Source organism: Carlito syrichta, unplaced genomic scaffold (assembly GCF_000164805.1).
Source record: "Carlito syrichta isolate Samal-C Ts95f unplaced genomic scaffold, Tarsius_syrichta-2.0.1 Scaffold82995, whole genome shotgun sequence".
In the NCBI taxonomy this organism is placed as follows: Eukaryota; Metazoa; Chordata; class Mammalia; order Primates; family Tarsiidae; genus Carlito; species Carlito syrichta.
This window is the reverse complement of record NW_007027091.1, coordinates 36163-54214: the sequence shown is the minus strand read 5'-3', so window position 1 is coordinate 54214 and position 18052 is coordinate 36163. Positions and strand designations below refer to the sequence as shown.

Below are 18052 nucleotides of genomic sequence, written 5' to 3'. Positions count from 1 at the left end.
GCAGTTATATAACAGTAATAAGAACAATGAGCTAGAAACTAAGAAGTATTAATCTAAGAACATTAGATTGAAATGTTCTTAGATGATAAAATCTGAAATCCAAAATATACAGTGAACTTATTCGAAGTCATATTTATTTAGTCAAAAAAAAAAAAAAAAATCAAATGGTATGTTACCTGCCCTGCTACTTCACCCCACACTAGTGAAAGAAAACAGTAAGGAACGAATGAATCTGGAAAGAAGGGACAATGACAGGCAGAAAGAAAAGACCAAAGTAAAGCAGAAGAAACTGGTCTTATTTTTATTTGCTTCCAATTCCATTAGTTATTGCACCTCTGAAGAGAAAGATTAGGGTGAGTGGTGGAGATTCACTGCACATTCTATAATTAGCCTTTGCTTTCATATACTTCATCATGATGAGAAATAGTGACCACTTATAAGCTCTGTAAAACTATTTTTTTCCCTGGTCAGGAATAGGTTGGTTGAACTTGTTTCCCAATGTTTAACCCTCATTCTGGTCCTACCAAAATTCTTCTGCTTCCTCTTCCCCTCTAATCAACTTCACTTAACAAAATGAGTAAATTTTCCTCCCTCCAATAAATAGGTTAACTATCAGAAGCCTTCACAAGCACATAAGGAACATGGAAATCTTAGTAAAATATATGAGAAAACTGAAGACAGATGTTTTAAAAAAGAAGAAAACCTTTAAAAACTCATTCCTTTTATCTTCTCATTAACACTTTCCTGATATAACTAAAGATATTCAACGACCAAATCTTGGGATAAGAAGTACTGGGGCCTATGCTCTGGAGTTTTGCCATTTAACTAGCAAAATTGTCTCATGAGGGAGGGAGGGGAGGGAGGATTTAATTTCTAGGAAAATAACACGTTTATCACAATATTCAGTACACACTTTCTGTCAGACCTACCTTCTCACCACTGGAGTAGAAGAAATATCGCAATCGGACTATATTACAATGATCTAGCTTTCTCATGATCTGGAGCTCTCGGTTCTGGAAAGGAAACATATAAAAAAATTTTTTTTTAATTACAGCTACTTATATATTGATCAAGACACTTCTGAAATAACATTAAACACTATAAGCAACAAACTATAGATAAATGCTACTAAAAAGTATAAACTGTAGACTGGTATTAATCTGCAAACTATATGTTACTAGTCTAGAAACTATTTGTAACGAACGGCTCTGTAATATGACAAATACAGAAATTAAAAGTGTTTAAAATCTTTTATAGCACTTTGATAGAATAAATTTATATTTATGGATATAATACTAAGAATTGGGACCTATATTTTATGCTTTTTAAAATTTCACTATTTCAGCAATTCATTTGTATTGTTTCTCAACGAACTAATAGTCTTTGATGATTTGAAAATTGTAAAAACTGATACTTTACCACAAATAGCTTTAAAAGTACTGGTCACCGTTTGTAAAAGATCTCAAAAAAGCTGTTATTAATGTAACTTTTTGCTAATAAAAAATTTAAACTTCTCACCAGACACATAAATTTGGGGTTAAAGAAACCTCTTACAAGCCTATTTGCTTTCTAAGGCACATGAAAAAAACCGAGCATCAACTCCACAAAAAGTGTTCGGCTATTAAGTTTTAGAAATAGTTAAAATAGGGCTTCACAGAAACTGCACAGTCCTTATAGATTCATAGACTCCACAAATAATTTTCCCTTTGGGAAGTTTCAAAGTTATATTCATGCTTCATGAAAAGAAAACACTAAATAGTATGATGATTTCTTAATATGATATACTTAGCAACAGTCAATTTTATAGACTGTATATTAACAAAGAGGATACTTGGCAGTCAGAAATTCAGTTAATAAAAGCCAAATTACATTACAGAGAAAGAATACCAAAATATCAGCTGTGTGGTCAAAAAATAAAGTTTTAGTTAAAATAGTGATTTAGAAGTGCTACAAAACATAAAGTATATACCTGGGAATAAATGCTGTTATGATTAGAAAAGAGGCCCAAAAGGAAGGGAGTGGGGGATGCAGGTCAATGAGCCAGACAATCAGAACTATCCTAGAGTTCTTCCTAGATGTAGTTCTTCCAGGAACTTCCTCTGAAGAGAAAGATTGGGGTGTAGTTCTTCTTGTAGTTCTTCCAAGATGAGAGCAGAAATAAGTGAATGTTCCTTTAAACTGACCTTCAGAGCTGGGCTTATGTAGACAGTGATATTTAAAAGCCTTATAAAAGACATCTTTCATTCCATTACTTTTTATAACATGCTTATAAGTAAAGCAATAAACACAGAAAATACAGTACAACTGCTTTAACAAAGATAAAAACTGATGTCATTTTTTTTAGTCAGTCTCATCTCACTCTGTCACCCAGGCTGGAGGACAGCGGCATGCTTATGGCCACCACATCCTCGACATGCTGGGCTCAGGTGATCCTTCCACCTCAGACTTCCAAGTAGCTGGAACCACAGGTGTGTGCCACCATGTCTGGCTAATTTTTTGATTTATTGTAGAGATGAGGTCTCACTAAGTTGCCCAGGCTGATCTTGAACCCCTGGGCTCAGGCAATCCTCTTGTCTTGGCCTCCCAAAGTGTTGGGATTACAGGTGTGAGTTACTGTGCCCCATCCGATGTCGGACTCTTAATTGTTGACTGTTGTAGAAAGGACACAGAAAATTTTACCAATATCAAAACTGTGTTTACTTTCATTCCAAATTGAAGCCATTTCTGAAAGTATTTTTATACTTTACCAATTCACACTTTGGTAGCTAGCTTTAAAGGAGAACTGCTAGTAAATCAGAACTTACTCCTCTCATAATATACAGCTATTAAGATTGTTTTTAACATAACTTGGCTACCTATTTATCCAAACTCATTAACCAAGGTAACAGAGAGTTATTAAATTTGCAGATAACAGAAACTGTGTAAGATTGTGCTTACTACTTTTGATTTTTAAAAATGCCTGCCTAAGTGAAGCAAGTACAAAGTGGGGATACATAGGGGCCAAGGAACAAGGACCTAAACATTCACCTACATTTACTCTTGTGTTCATATTGTATTACTTTAGAAAGAAGGCTTATGTTTTTGCTCATCTTAAAATTTCCTAAAATATCCAAAATATAAATTTAATTGAACAATTTCTGAAAGTATTAATCAAGCCAATGTTAGGCCAAAAAAAGTTCATGTTTAAGATGCTTTTAAATACACAACTTTCCCAATCCTAGCCATTTTTATGGAATCTTTCTTTATTAGTTGACTAATGGCATACCAATTCTGTAGAAAACACTGTTATTCCATAAATATAGTATACTAGTCTATACCAGGCACCATTCCATGTTAAGGATATGGTAATGAACAAGACTAACAAAGTTCTTAATCTCATGAAAAGTACAATCTATGGAGGAGAACGAAGAGCAAACAAACAATATATTTTCATGCAGAGTAAGCAGTCAGAACATAATAGAGAAAGGGGGCTATATTTTAGATAGGGAAGTCAGAGAAAACCTTATGAAAAAGGTAAGATACGAACACAAAACTGAATGATATGAAGGTGAGAACCATGTGAAGATCTGAGGGAAGAACACTGAGGTTACAGGAAAAACCTAAATGTGGGCTTGGCATATTCAAGAAATAGCCAGAAGGATAATATTGTAACATCATTCTGGGTATCGGTAGAGAGGGAAGAGTTAAGTTCAGAGAGGAGACAGGGACAGTATTGTACAAATCCTAATCAACCATGTTAAGAAACCAAATTTCACTCTAAATGTAAAGGGAAGTCAATGGAGGTTTTGACCAGGAAATCAATACAATCAGATAAATCTTTCAGAAGAACATTCTAAAAATTGAAGGGAATAGATTTGATAGACGAAGTAGATCAAGAGTTCTGGTTTTTATATATTAACTTTGAAATCCTTATTAGACATCCAAATGAGGTTCAGGGTAGAAGTTAAGACTGGGAAAATACATTTGTGGGTCATCTGTGTAAGGGGACTTGATGGTATCACCTAAAGAAGTTTATTAGTTTATTCCGAAAAAAAAAAAAAATCATGTAATGAAAAAAAATAGATAGAACAGAGCAGTTAACGAAGTAGGAGGAAAACAGGAGAAAGTATCTTAGAGGTCAAATAGATAAAGAGTTTTCAGAAAAAGTAAACTGATTTATGTCAAAAGCTGTTGAGAGATTAAGATAAAAGCAGGAAAATGACAACTGATATAGCAAATATAGGATGCTGGTGACTTACAAGAATGATTTCTGTAGAACAATGGTGAAAAAAACCTGACTAGATTGAATTAAAGTGGATGTAGGGGGCACAGGGTATTAAGAAGTCAGAAAATTTTTAAAATTTCCAGCTTTAGTGGAATGATCAGCAAATCCATTCCCTCAAAACACCCAAAAAACTGAACTACATTGTAGAAAACAACCATTTCAGAGCTCTGGAAATCAATCAAAGGCAACAACAAATTGAGAAGCATTTATTCATGAAAATGCTGCTAAACATTATAGTTAGGAGAGTGGAAGAAAGTGGTCTTCTTGCCAGAGGATGCTACTGTTCTCCCCCACCACTCAAGCCTCATTTACCAGAGCAAGGTTAGCTGGGAAAACCAAGAATTTTTTTGCTTCTAGAGGGGTCTATTATTTAGAACAGAGAGCAAAAACCCCTATTTCGTGACACTGGCAATAAAAATACCAAATTTGGGCCGGGCTCGGTGGCTCAGCCTGTAATTCCGCGCTTTGGGAGGCCAAGGCGAGTGAATTGCCTAAGCTTGAAGGTTCGAGACCCACCTGGGCAACTTGGCGAGACCTCATCTCTACAATAAATCAAAAAAACAGCCGGGCGTGGTAGCGCGTGCCTGTAATTCCGGCTACTCGGAAGGCTGAGGTGGAAGGATCACCGGAGCCCAGCAGGTTGAGGCTGCAGTGGCCAGGAGCAGTCACTGCACTCCAGTCTGGGCGACTGAGTGAGACTCCAACTCAAAAAAAACAAACCCAAAAACAAATTTGATAGGACACAAAGAGAGACAGTTCTGCCACACTGAGGCTGCAGTCCCAGCTGCAGAAAATGATAGACTAGCAGGACACTCAGAAATTTAACAGGGAGATTCTAGAAATGAGAGAAGCACAGAGGGCCTAAATAAGTTTCCATACAGCCCCAGCTAATTAACAGGTTGTACACATATACAGGAGAGACCCAAGAGGGCCTCAGAGAAAGTAAAAGCCGAGGTTAATTTGAAAACTGTCTGAATTTTGAATGTACTACCAACCCCACATACAGAATCATCACAAAACGAGGACAGTCTCATAAACTCCAGATGTTTGAGCACAATCTCAGAACAATAATTTATACATCACAAAGCTATGCAGACAAATGGTCAACCCCTAGAAAATCAGGGTAAAAAAGGGTTAACAAAGAATTTCAGGGATTCTAAAAACCACCTTCAGGAGGTTAAAAAAAAAAAAATCAGAGCTTAGAGTTGCTACAATATATTATCTAAAATATCCAATTCAAAAACACTGGGAAACAACAGGAAAAGTTGAACTATACACAGAGTTTAAAAAAAAAAAAAGCAGTCAACAGAAATTGATTCTGGGTAGACACAGTTACTGGACTTAGCAGACAGACTACAAAGCAGCTATTATAATTAAGTTCAAAAAATTAAGAGTCACATTTTAAAAATAAAAGAAAAATATGACAATTACACAACAAATAGGGAATCTCAATAAAGGATACTAACTTAAAACAAGGGAATTAGCTAGAGTTGAAAAGTATAATAAAAATGAAAGATTCACTATAGATTCAAGAGATAATTGAGGTGGCATTAAAAAAAACTGAACTTGAAAATAGAAAAGTAGAATTTGTCCAACAAAAAAACCAAAAAAACAATGCAAAAAAATGAATAGTCTCAGAGACTTCCGACATTAACATCACACATATCAACATATGTGTAGAGGTGGTAACAGAATAACAGAAAAAAGAGGAAAAAGAAAAAAGAGGAAAAAAGTTTGAAGAAATAATGGCTGAAAGCTTCCCAAATATGTTGAAAAACAATCTATCAAACCACGAAGCTCAATAAACCCCAAATATAATAATGCTATTTAGAAGACTTTCTTATACAAAATACTAGAACAAGTCCCTGAAGCTGGAAAAAAACCCCAAATAATTTGAATCCACAAGGAGAAATGAAGTGCACCAAAAATATTAAATATAAATGAGAAAATATAAAAGATTAAAGCGTTAGTTTCTTTCCTTAATTTCATTCAAAGACATAAGCAATAAAAACAGTGTATTGGCCAGGCACGGTGGCTCAAGCCTATAATCCCAGCACTTTGGGAGGCCAAGGTGAGAAGACTGCCTGAGCCTGCATCTCCACAATAAATCAAAAAATTAGTTGGGTATGGTAGTACACGTCTGTAGTTGCAGCTACTTGGAAGGCTGAGGCAGAAGGATCGCCGGAGCTCAGCAGGTCGACGCTGGGGTGGCTGTGAGTGTGCTACTGCACTCCAATCTAGGCAACAGAGTGAGACTCCAACTAAAAAAAAACAAAAAAAACAAAAAAAACCCCCAAAACTACAGTGTACTGATGAATTTATAACATAGATAGATGTAATACATCTGGCAATAACATTACCAAGGAGGAGGAAGAAAATAAAGCTATATCATACTGAAATTAAATCAGTAGTAACCTGAAGTAAACTGTGATGAAATGCAAACTGTAAACCCTAGAGCAATCACTAAGAAAATAATTTTTTTAATGTTAACAATCAACACCAGGCATAAGATAACACACTAAGAAATACCTGTTCAGCACCAAAGAAGGCAGTAAATGAGGACAGAAGAACAAAAGAAACAATAGAAAACAGTGCAAAATGACACAGGTAATTCCAACCACATCAAACACTACATGAAATGTGAATGAACTAAGCATACAATCAAAAGACAGATGTCAGGTTGGACAAAAAAGAAAGCTACAATTTCTATCTCTAGCAATTCAAAGACATAAATAGCTTGAAAGTAAAACGATGGAAAATATACCATGCAAACAGTCCCCAGAAGAGAGGTGGAGTGACAAATGTTATGTGCAGGCAAAAGGGAAAGATGAAGGATAGAGAGGGAGAGAGAAAGAAGTGCAAATGTTATTAGCAGGCAAAACTAAGAGAGACCCACACTGCCCACAAAATAGTCAAATTACTTCATGATCTGGACCCTCTTTATCAGCTTACTCTTATCTTCTACTCCTGCCCACTGTGAACTCTACATTACAGCTAGATCCTACTTCTCACTCTTCCTGAATATACTATTTCATTCTTTTTTTTTGAGTCGGAGTCTCACTCAGTCGCCCAGACTGGAGTGCAGTGGCCGCTCCCGGCCACCGCAGCCTTGACCTGCTGGGCTCCGGTGATCTTTCCACCTCAGCCTTCCAAGTAGCTGGAACTATAGGCAGGCACTACCACGCCTGGCTAATTTTTTTTTTTTTTTTTTTTTATTGTAGAGATGAGGTCTCGACAAGTTGCCCAGGCGGGTCTCGAACCCGCGGGTTCAGGCAATTTACTCCCCTCGGCCTCCCAAAGCGCGAGATTACAGGCGGAGCCACGGAACCCAGCCACTATTTCATTCTTAATTGAGAGTAACTGATCACACTTACTATCACTGGAATGTTTTGGCTCGCTCTCCCACCTACACATTCTAAGTGCCTACTTAACTCTCACCTCTTTCATGAGGCCATCACTAATCTTCTCCTATAATACTTACAAATAATTTTGGAATTTATTATTTATTTTCTTAGCTTTGTTTTTACAACTATGGTTCAATGGTATTATATAAAAGAGTAAGCTTTTCAAAAGTAGCTTATACTGTAATCCCAGCACTTTGGGAGGCTGTAGCAAGAGGACTGTCTGAGCCCGCCGCGGGTTTAAGAACAGCCTGGGCAACATGGTGAGACCTCGTCTCTATAATAAATCAAAAAATTAGCCAGGCATGGTGGCATGTGCCTGTAGTTCTGGCTACGTGGAAGACTGAGGTGGAAGGGATCACCTGACTCCGGCAGGTCGACAATGGGGTGACTGTGAGCATGCCACTGCACTCCAGCCTGGGCAACAAAGTGAGACTCCAATTAAAAACAAAACAAAAAGCTTACAGAAATCAGATATTACATTATACCTGATGCAATATCATCATAAAGCCACACAGACACATACATGCACACACTCATACACCTTGCTCAACCAATTTACTATGCATATGCATTTTAAGAGCAAAATCTGAATTCTGTATCATCCACAGAGCTCTCAGGGCAGAATACTTTATCCCAGGTTCTGTTATTGCTTCTACCTTCAGACTTGCTGTACCAGTTATTTTTCAAACTATGGACTGCAGCCAATCAACACTGAGAAAAGAGTGTGGAAGGAGAAGAGAAGAGAAGAAAGATGAGGGGAGGGGAGGGAACTTAACATGCGGTAAGAGTAAGGACTTTTCCACAAACTTTTAGTTATTTTTCTGTGCACAGGGCTACAATGTAAAATATATCTCTTACTATAAGGTCATAATTAAAAATTTGGAATCTATCGTGGTAAATGATCTATCTTATGAAGGCACTTTATCTCCCCCAATATAAAAAGAGCAAAAGGATACATGCAAACTAGATTCTTACTAATAATTCCCATTTTATAAAACAAACTGACAACTAAAGATAAAATAAATATCGCACTAGTATTTTTTAAAAATTGAAAGGCACGTTTAAAGGAACAATTGGTCAGGTACGGTGGCTCACACCTATAATTCCAGCATTTTGAGAGGACTGCTTGAACCCAGGAGTTCAAGACTAGCCTAAGAGACATAGCAGACCTCGTCTATGTAAAAAAATAAAAATTACCCAGGCATGGTGGCACGCACCGGTCCCAGCTACTTGGGAGGCTGAGGCAGAAGGATCACCTGAGCCCAGGGGATGGAGGCTGCAGTAAGCCGTGATCATGGCACTGCATTACAGTCTGGAGACAGAGTGAGACTCCAACTCAATCATTCAAAAAGAAAAAATTATCCTTTTGTTTTAACCAATAATCATTAATATATATCCTACCTCTAAGCAGACACTGAGGTTTTTATTCATATAATCTGACAAGAAGAACAGGAGGAGGAGGGGGAACAACAACAACAATTTCTGGAAGCTAAAAGCATGGAACCAAGAAATTCCCAGAACGGTATTTTATGTGCCACTGGGTAAAGTTCAATAAAGGAAAAGTGAACTTTTAGGTGGAGAAGCAACCAGCAAGTTTAACATTGTGGGCGTACGGTAAGCAGCATCTTCTTCTTCATCAAATTTTATTCTGTTGGGAGATCTTTCCCCCACCACAGAAGGCTCCACTTTCATAAAATAGGATTCACTTCAAAGGTTTTGCTTTAAATAATATTTTCCCAAAACACATATAAAAAAATAAGGGTTATCCAACATTCCATTATCCATCCTTAGTAATCACACTAAGACTGAAAAAGTATTCAATCCATCTCTAAATCTTTGATTCCACAGTAAATTCCATTGTCCCAAAGACCCTACAGTTGGCTAAAATATCACGTCTAAATAACTCCATGTGCACAACAAATATTTTTATTGATATATAATATTCTACATATTTATGGGGCACGTGTGACATTTTGTTGCACACATAGAATGTGTAAGGGAACAAATATTTTGAAACCAACTGTGTCAGAACTGGAGTCCCTAATATACAAAAATCCATTAGATTATGAAATATTTATAGCACATGTTATTAAGCTAAGTTCACTCATAAAGTGCTACAGATACTTAGGGACAGAAGCTAAGAAAAACTTATTACCTTGTTAAATTCTACAAAGGGGCAAGTGGAAGGTCTTATATGCAAGGCTAAAGAGATTACATACTACAAGCAATAAAAACCTACTGATATGTTCTAAGCAAGAGATTTGAGAAGATCGCTGAATACGGGGGGAAAAAAAGTTTCTAAATGTTGGAGGGAGAAAGATAAAACTAGGACCTGCACTGAGGTAGGAATGGTGAAAATGGAAGGAAGACAATTGGTCTGAGGGGCAAAAGCAACAGTTATTTAATCACCTACTGCTACTCGATTGGTACATGGAAGAGGGGAGGTGGTATCTATCAGGCTTCTGACTCACATGACTATTAACACGGTAGACAGCTACTGGCCAAGGAAGCAGCTCTGAAAGCAGAAGGGAATGGGTTCAGTTTGGGACACGTTCATTTTGAAATGGCCAAGGGACACTGAAGTAGAAAGGTTCAAAAAGCAATCTGGTATGTTCAGCTTACCCTATAACAAGAGGTCTGGGAGGCTGCTGAAGCCACAGGTTCTTGAACCTGCCCACACAGAGTATTCCTTATCTGAAATGCTTGGGACTTTTTTAAAGTGTTCTGGACTTAAGATTTTTCCAGATTTTGCAGTCTTAACAAGTTAAGCCATTTCTAATCTGAAAATCCAAAATCCAAAATGTTCCAATAGGCGCTCCTTTGAGCATTACATAATGTCAGTGCTCAGAAAGTTTCAGATTTTGGAGCATTTTGGATTTTGAACTCAGATATTCAACCTATAAAATAAGAAGTGGCCAGACTCTCCAGCAGCAGAAAAGTCTATGAAAAATACTAAAAAGGAATTAGTCAAAAAGTAGAACCTAGAAAGTAGTATCATGTAAGCCCCAAGAAAGGCAAGATATTCAAGAAAGGGTTCTGGAGAATACCAATCTTCAAGCAGACAAAGGAAAATAAATCAATATAAGAGACTGAGAGTGAGGAAAGCTATAAGAGATGAGCCCCCAAAATAATACCCTATGAACAGGGGTAAGTAAACATTTTCTATAAAGAGCCAGATAACAAATTTTTCAGGTTTGTAGGCCACATGGACTCTGCTGCAACTACTCAACTCTAAAAGTGAAGTAAAAAAGCAGTTCTTGACTTGTTCCAACACAACTTTATTTACAAAAACAAGTGGCAGGCCCACAGTTTGCCAACCCCTGCCCCAGAAGGCAAGAAAGAAAAGTTCCTTACATTCAATCTCAATTTTATACTTAATGCATACACATAGTGGTCTTTCTATATAAATTGATGGACTAATGTTCTGAAATTTATGACATTTTCCTTTTACATTATTATAATTAGTACATAAATTAAAACTGTAAGTTACAGTTATAAAATAGCATACTGCCTATCTAGGCTTAAAATTTTCTATAACAAAATCCCAATTTTATAGAAACAATAAACAGGACTCAAGCACACTACTTTCCCCAATTAGCTATACAAACTACTTGCCCAGCAAAGGAAAGGAAATGGAAAAGAAACAATAGAAAGGATATCTACAGGGCCTAAGGAACTAAAGAATTTCTACCTCCTGTCAGCTGATATGAACTGCTAAAGTAGATATGGACCAGGTTCTTGAAGGCTTAGTTTTCAGAGGTCCTAGCACATAAATCAATGCCAATTTACTACACATTCCTTTAACCCTGTATCTTTGAAAGACAATGTGATAATAGCATTTTATTAGCAAAAAAATCATGGCCCAAAACTGCAGAACACTAAAAATTTACTATGAGACAGGCACTACGTTAAGAGCTTTATCTTCTCTTTTTTTAGATGATTTTTAATTTATATTTCATTTTAAAGATGTGGGATACAATTCAGGATTAGGTAAAGTCTGGGTCTCCCTCTGGTACCCACTTTGCCAGGTTTGAGGTCAAGTACCCTTATTGACATAAGAGCTTTATCTTCATAACTTCATTTAATCGTTTTCAGAAATCCATCAAGTAGGCAACATTATTATCCCAACTTGTGAGGGGATGTACGCATAGAAAAATTTAAAGAATTTGCTAGCAAACAGCAGAGGCAAGGTTTAAAACGGCGTGTTAGAGTCCATGCTCTTAACTACCAGTGAAATGTAACTCAATTCCATCCAACTTCTATTTATTACTATATGGTTGCGAATACAATGACAATAAAGCAGGATCTCGGTATTAGAATAGCTTACAATTCAAAATAAGTATACAAGTATGCAAATAATGATACCATATAACAAGAAAATGTTAACTGACATTAGAGACATTAAAAAAAATGTGAGAGTTCTGAAAAGAGGTAGAACATTCCCATGTAGAGAGAGTAAAGAGTATTTTTTCATGAAAAGAACAAACAATTAAATTGGAGCTTATAAGCCAGGCTCCGTGGCTCAGCCTGTAATCCCGCCCCTTTGGGAGGCTGAGGTGAGTGGATTGCCTGAGCCCGCCGGTTTGAGACCCACCTGGGCAGCGAGACCTCATCTCTACAATAAATCAAAAAAAATAAATTAGCCAGGCGTGGTAGCGCATGCCTGTAATTCCAGCTACTTGGAGGGCTGAGGCGGAAGGATCGCCGGAGCCCAGCAGGTCGAGGCTGCGGTGGCCGGGAGCGGCCACTGCACTCCAGTCTGAGGGACAGAATGAGACTCGAACTCAAAAAAAAAAAAAAAACCAAATCGGAGCTTATGCAGAATTAAATTCCTCTCTGAGACCATATGCTTTCTGAATACATACTCTGAAAATCAAAAACTATTTTTCTTATTGAGAAGAAACTAGAACTACAACACAACTTAATCTCAGGTTACTTCAGAGAATGTGCCTATGTGTTCTAACCATGGTTTCCACAAAAATGATCACTCCCTCTCCATCTGAGATGTTTTCTTCAATTACCTTCCAGGACACTAAATTCTTTTCCTTCTTCCTCACTGGCCAAATATACAATTTCCTTTGATACATCTTCCTAATCTCCCTGGTTTTTTTGTTTTGTTTTGTTTTGTTTTGTTTATTGAGTTGGAGTCTCACTCGGTCGCCCAGACTGGAGGGCAGTGGCCGCTCCCGGCCACCGCAGCCTCGACCTGCTGGGCTCTGGCGATCCTTCCGCCTCAGCCTTCCAAGTAGCCGGAATTACAGGCGTACACTACCACGCTCGGCTAATTTTTTGATTTTATTGTAGAGATGAGGTCTCGCCTCCCAAAGGCGCGGGATTACAGGTTGAGCCACCGAGCCCGGCTCTCCCTGGTTTTTATACATTAAAGTAGCCAGAAGAATCTAGTCTCTCAGTTGTTTTCAGCTTTCTCTATTACCTCTTCTAGTCTCGGAGCTTTAAGGTCTGGTTACTCCCAAATGCATACCCCTAAAACATTCTGTGAACTACAAAATCTTTTTAAATCAACTGTCTACCTGATAATTCTTCTGTGTCTAACATACCTCAACTTGACACGACATAAGTAAAATTTGTGATCTTCCTTAAACCTGCTCCACCCCCTGCCATGTTCTCCAGGCCCAAAACCATGAAGTCGTGATTCATCTTTCTCTCTGATCTCACATTTAATCTGTTAAGAAAGCTTGCTGGATCTACCTTCAAAATATACCCAGCATCCCAGCAATTGCACTCTTGGGCATAGATTCCATAGAAATGGGAATTCATGTTCACATAAAAACCTGCACATGAGGCCTGGTGCAATGGTTCATGCCTGTAACCCCAGCACTTTGGGAGGTAGAGGTGAGAGGACTGTCTGAGCCCAGGGGTTTGAAACCAGCCTGAGCAACTTAGTGACTGAGCAAGAGCCAGTCTCTTAAATAAAAAAGAAAAGAAAAATTAGAAAATATTTCAAGACAAATAAAATGTTTTAAAAATCACATACCAAAAGTTATAGAGTACAGCAAAAAGAGTATGAAGAGAAAAGTTTTATAGAGAGAAACATCTACATCAGAAAAAGATCTCAAATTGACCATCCAAATTTACATCTAAACTAGAAAAAGAAAAACTAAGTTCAAAATTAGCAGAAGGACGAAATAATAACAAATAGCAGAAATAAATAAAATATAAAATAAAAAACAATAAAAAAATTAATGATACTAGAAGTGGTTTTTTTGAAAAGATAAACAAAATTGACAAGCCCTTAGCTGGACTAAGAAACAAACAAAAAACGGAAGTAATTAAGATTAAAAAAAGAAAGAAAAACAATGAATGCCATAAAATAAAAAAGAGCATAAGGAATTATTATTAATAATTGTACGCCAATGAATTTAGAAGAAATTAACGAAGTCCTAGAAATATATGACTTATCAAAACTGAATCAAGAAGAAACAGAAAGACTTAACAGACCAATAACAAACAAGAAAAACTAATAATTAACCAAAAACCTCCCAACAAAGAAAAGCCCTGTTCCAGATAGCTTCATAGGTGAAATCTGCCAAACATTTAAAGAAGGATTTATACTAATCCTTCTTAAACTCTTCCCAAAAAAGCAGAAGTGAGAGAACACTTCTAAACTCCTTTTATGAGGCTAGCATCACCCTGATACCAACATCAGACAAAGACACTAAAAGGAAAGAAAACACAGGCCAATATAATATGCTGATAAAACATGAATTTAAAAATTCTCAATAAAGTATTAGCAAACCAAACTCAGCAGCACATTAAAAGAATCATACACCATAACCAAATGGAATTTTTAGCCCCGGGAAGCAAAGATGACTCAAGACATGCAAATAAATCACTGTGACACACCACATTTTGGAAGGTTGCGGAGAAAAGAGAATGCTTTTCTCATCATTGGCGAGGATGTAAACTAGGTCACTCCTGTGGAAAGCAGTTCTGAGATTTCTCAAAGAAGTAAAAATAGAGTTACCATTCAACACAGCAATCCCACTACTGGGTACATACACAAAGGAGCACAAATCACTCTACCAGAAAGACACCTACAATCACATGTTTATCAAAGCACTAACCACAACAGCAAAAACATGGAACTAACTAAAGTTCCCATCAACAATGGACTGGATAACGAAAATGTGGTACATATACACCATGTAAGAACAAGAACAAAATCATGTTCTCGGCAGCAACATGGATTTAGCTACAGACCTCATTCTAAGCGAACTATCAGAGAAACAGAAAACGGAATACCACACGTTCTCCCTAATGACTAAGAGATAAACAATGAATACACATGGGCACAAAGATGGGAATAACAGACACTGGGGCACTCCTAAAAGGGAGAGGGAGGGAGAGGAGTAAGGATTAAAAACTGCCCACAGGATTGCCTGAGCTCGCGGGTTCGCGACCAGCCTGGGCAGGCGAGACCTCATCTCTACAATAAATAAAAAAAATTAGCTGGGCGTGGTAGCGTACACCTGTAGTTCCAGTTACTTGGAAGGCTGAGGCGGAAGGATCACCAGAGCCCAGCAGGTCGATGCTACTGTGGTGGCTGTGAGTGTGCCACTTTAGCCTGGGCGACTGGGTGAGACTCCAACTAAAAAAAAAAAAAACTGCCCACAGAGTCCCATGTAGTACCATATCCATCAACTTGGTGATGGGCACAACAGAAGTCCAAACCTCATCATCATGCAATATATCTATGTAATAAACCTGCACATGTACCCTTTGTATCTAAATAATAATAATAATCAATTTTTAAAAAAACATTGATAAGATAATTCTAAAATTCAAATGCAAGGGACTCAGAATAGTAAAAGTAATCTTGATAAAGAAGAAAAAAGTTAAAGGAATCATATTTCATGACTTTGTAACTCTTTACAAAGCTAAAGTAATCAAAGGTTGCAAAGGTAAAATAATCAAAACAATGTGATACTGGTATTAAGGACAAATAAATCAATGAAATAAAATTTACAGTCTGGAAATGCTTACATTTATAGTCAACAAATGTTTACAAGGGTGCTAAGACAATTAAATAAGAATAGATTTTTCAACAAATGAAGCGTTGAACAACTGGATATTCACTTGTAAAAGACTGAATCTGGACCACTTCTTTCCACCAAAAAATAATAAAAATAACTCCAAATCAGTCAAAAACATTATATAAAAACTATAGACCCCTCATTTCTCCGCGCACCGGAAGAAGGCGGCCCTCTTTCCGTGTCCTGCACAGCCATGGCTCGTGGTCCCAAGAAGCATCTGAAGCGGGTAGCAGCTCCAAAGCATTGGATGCTGGATAAATTGACTGGTGTGTTTGCTCCTCGTCCATCCACTGTTCCCCACAAGCTGAGAGAATGTCTTCCTCTCATCATTTTTCTAAGAAACAGACTTAAGTATGCTCTGACTGGAGATGAAGTAAAAAAGATCTGCATGCAGCGGTTCATTAAGATCGATGGCAAGGTCCGAACTGATATAACCTACCCTGCTGGTTTTATGGATGTCATCAGCATCGACAAGACTGGAGAGAACTTCCGCCTGATCTATGACACCAAGGGTCGGTTTGCTGTTCATCGTATCACACCTGAGGAGGCCAAGTACAAGTTGTGCAAAGTAAGAAAGATCTTTGTGGGCACAAAAGGAATTCCTCATCTGGTGACTCATGATGCTCGCACCATCCGCTACCCTGATCCCCTTATCAAGGTGAATGACACCATTCAGGTTGATTTGGAGGCTGGCAAAATTACTGATTTTATCAAGTTTGACACTGGTAACCTGTGTATGGTGACTGGAGGTGCTAACCTGGGAAGAATTGGTGTGATCACCAACAGAGAAAGACATCCTGGATCTTTTGATGTGGTTCATGTAAAAGATGCCAATGGCAACAGCTTTGCCACTCGGCTCTCCAACATTTTTGTTATTGGCAAAGGTAACAAACCATGGATTTCTCTTCCCCGAGGAAAAGGTATCCGCCTCACCATTGCTGAAGAGAGAGACAAAAGACTGGCAGCCAAACAGAGCAGTGGGTGAAATGGTCTCTGTGACGTGTTAAAAAGATCTTTACCTAATTAAAGATAACACAGTGTGAAAAAAAAAAAAACAACTATAGACCAACAGCTCTAACATAGATGCAAAAATCTGCAACGAAATATTAGCAAACTGAATCCAACAATGTATAAAAAGAATTATACAGCCATAAAAAGAATTGAAATCATGTCCTTTGCAGCAATATGGATAGAGTTGGAGATCATCATCCTAAATAAACTAACTCAGAAACAGAAAACCAAATACTGCATGTTCTCACTCAGATGCAGGAGCTAAATGGTCATAGGGATGGAAATAATAGACACTGGGGACACTAAAAAGGGAGTGGTGGGAGGGGAGTTAGGGTTCAGAAACTACCTACAAGGTATAATGTTTACTATCTGGGGAATGGGCCACCTTAGACTCAATCCTCACCACTACACAATATGTCCATGCAACAAATCCACACGTGTACCCCTGAATCTAAAACTTAAAAATTTATTTTAAAAAAACAACTACAAGTAGCAAATATCTGTCCGGGGATGGGAAAACACCTCTTATCAACAGGGTGCCTGAATGAAATGTAATTGTATACCTAACCCTTAACTGTACCCCACAAAACCATAATAAAAAATATTAATTAAAAAAAAAACTACAAAAAAAAAAGAATTATATACCACAACCAAGTGGGATTTATTTCAAGTATGCAAGACTGGTTTAATTAATTAATTATGACCATATCACACTGAACACGCCCGCTCTCATCTAACAATTAATATAAATCATCAGATCAACAGACTAATTAATTTAAGTCATCTGATCATAGCTACAGATGCAGAAAAAGCATTTGACCATTTAAAACCCATTCATAATAAAAACTTGCAGCAAACTAGAAATAGAGGAAAACTTCAACTTGAGAGAGAACATCTACAAAAACCTATAGCTAACATTATACTTAATGGTGAAAAAGTAGATGCTTTACCACTAAGATCAGAAACAAGTCAAGAATGTACCCTCTCACCACTCCTATTCAAAACTGTATAAGATGCCATAAGCCAAAAAAAATATGTGGGGGGGGCCTATACAGATTGGTAAGGAAAGAGCAAACCTGTCTTTTTTCACAGATGACATGGCTGTCTAAAAGGAAAATCTCAAAGACTCAATAACATTAAACAACAAGCCTGGAATGAATAAGCAATTATAATAAGATTGCAGGATATATAATCAAAGTACAAACGGTCAACTGTTTTCTTATATACTAGGAATAAACAATTACAATTAAAATTAAAACACAAGGCCGGGCTCAGTGGCTCAGCCTGTAATCCCGCGCCTTTGGGAGGCTGAGGTGAGT

The 18052-nt window shown here is 37.4% G+C and overlaps 2 protein-coding genes across 2 annotated transcripts in view; one reads left to right on the top strand and one right to left on the bottom strand.

The window, feature by feature from the left end:
• The window catches only part of GSK3B (glycogen synthase kinase 3 beta), a gene marked incomplete at its 5' end in the record, with an annotated part of 141694 nt that overhangs the window by 114804 nt on the left and 8838 nt on the right, over positions 1-18052 (bottom strand). Inside the window, one exon of the mRNA XM_021711357.1 lies at positions 930-1013. Coding sequence (XP_021567032.1) covers positions 930-1013 — 84 coding nt within the window. The remainder of the gene's footprint in view (positions 1-929; positions 1014-18052) is intronic.
• Positions 15870-16777, top strand: LOC103258327 (40S ribosomal protein S4, X isoform-like). Its single transcript, XM_008056003.1, has one exon. The coding sequence runs from the start codon at positions 15916-15918 to the stop codon at positions 16705-16707; it is 792 nt and encodes a 263-aa protein (XP_008054194.1). The 5' UTR covers positions 15870-15915; the 3' UTR covers positions 16708-16777.

What these genes read in the sequence shown, in the direction of transcription:
- LOC103258327 (XM_008056003.1), top strand. Translation starts at nt 15,916, where the DNA reads ATGGCTCGTGGTCCCAAGAAGCATCTGAAGCGGGTAGCAGCTCCAAAG.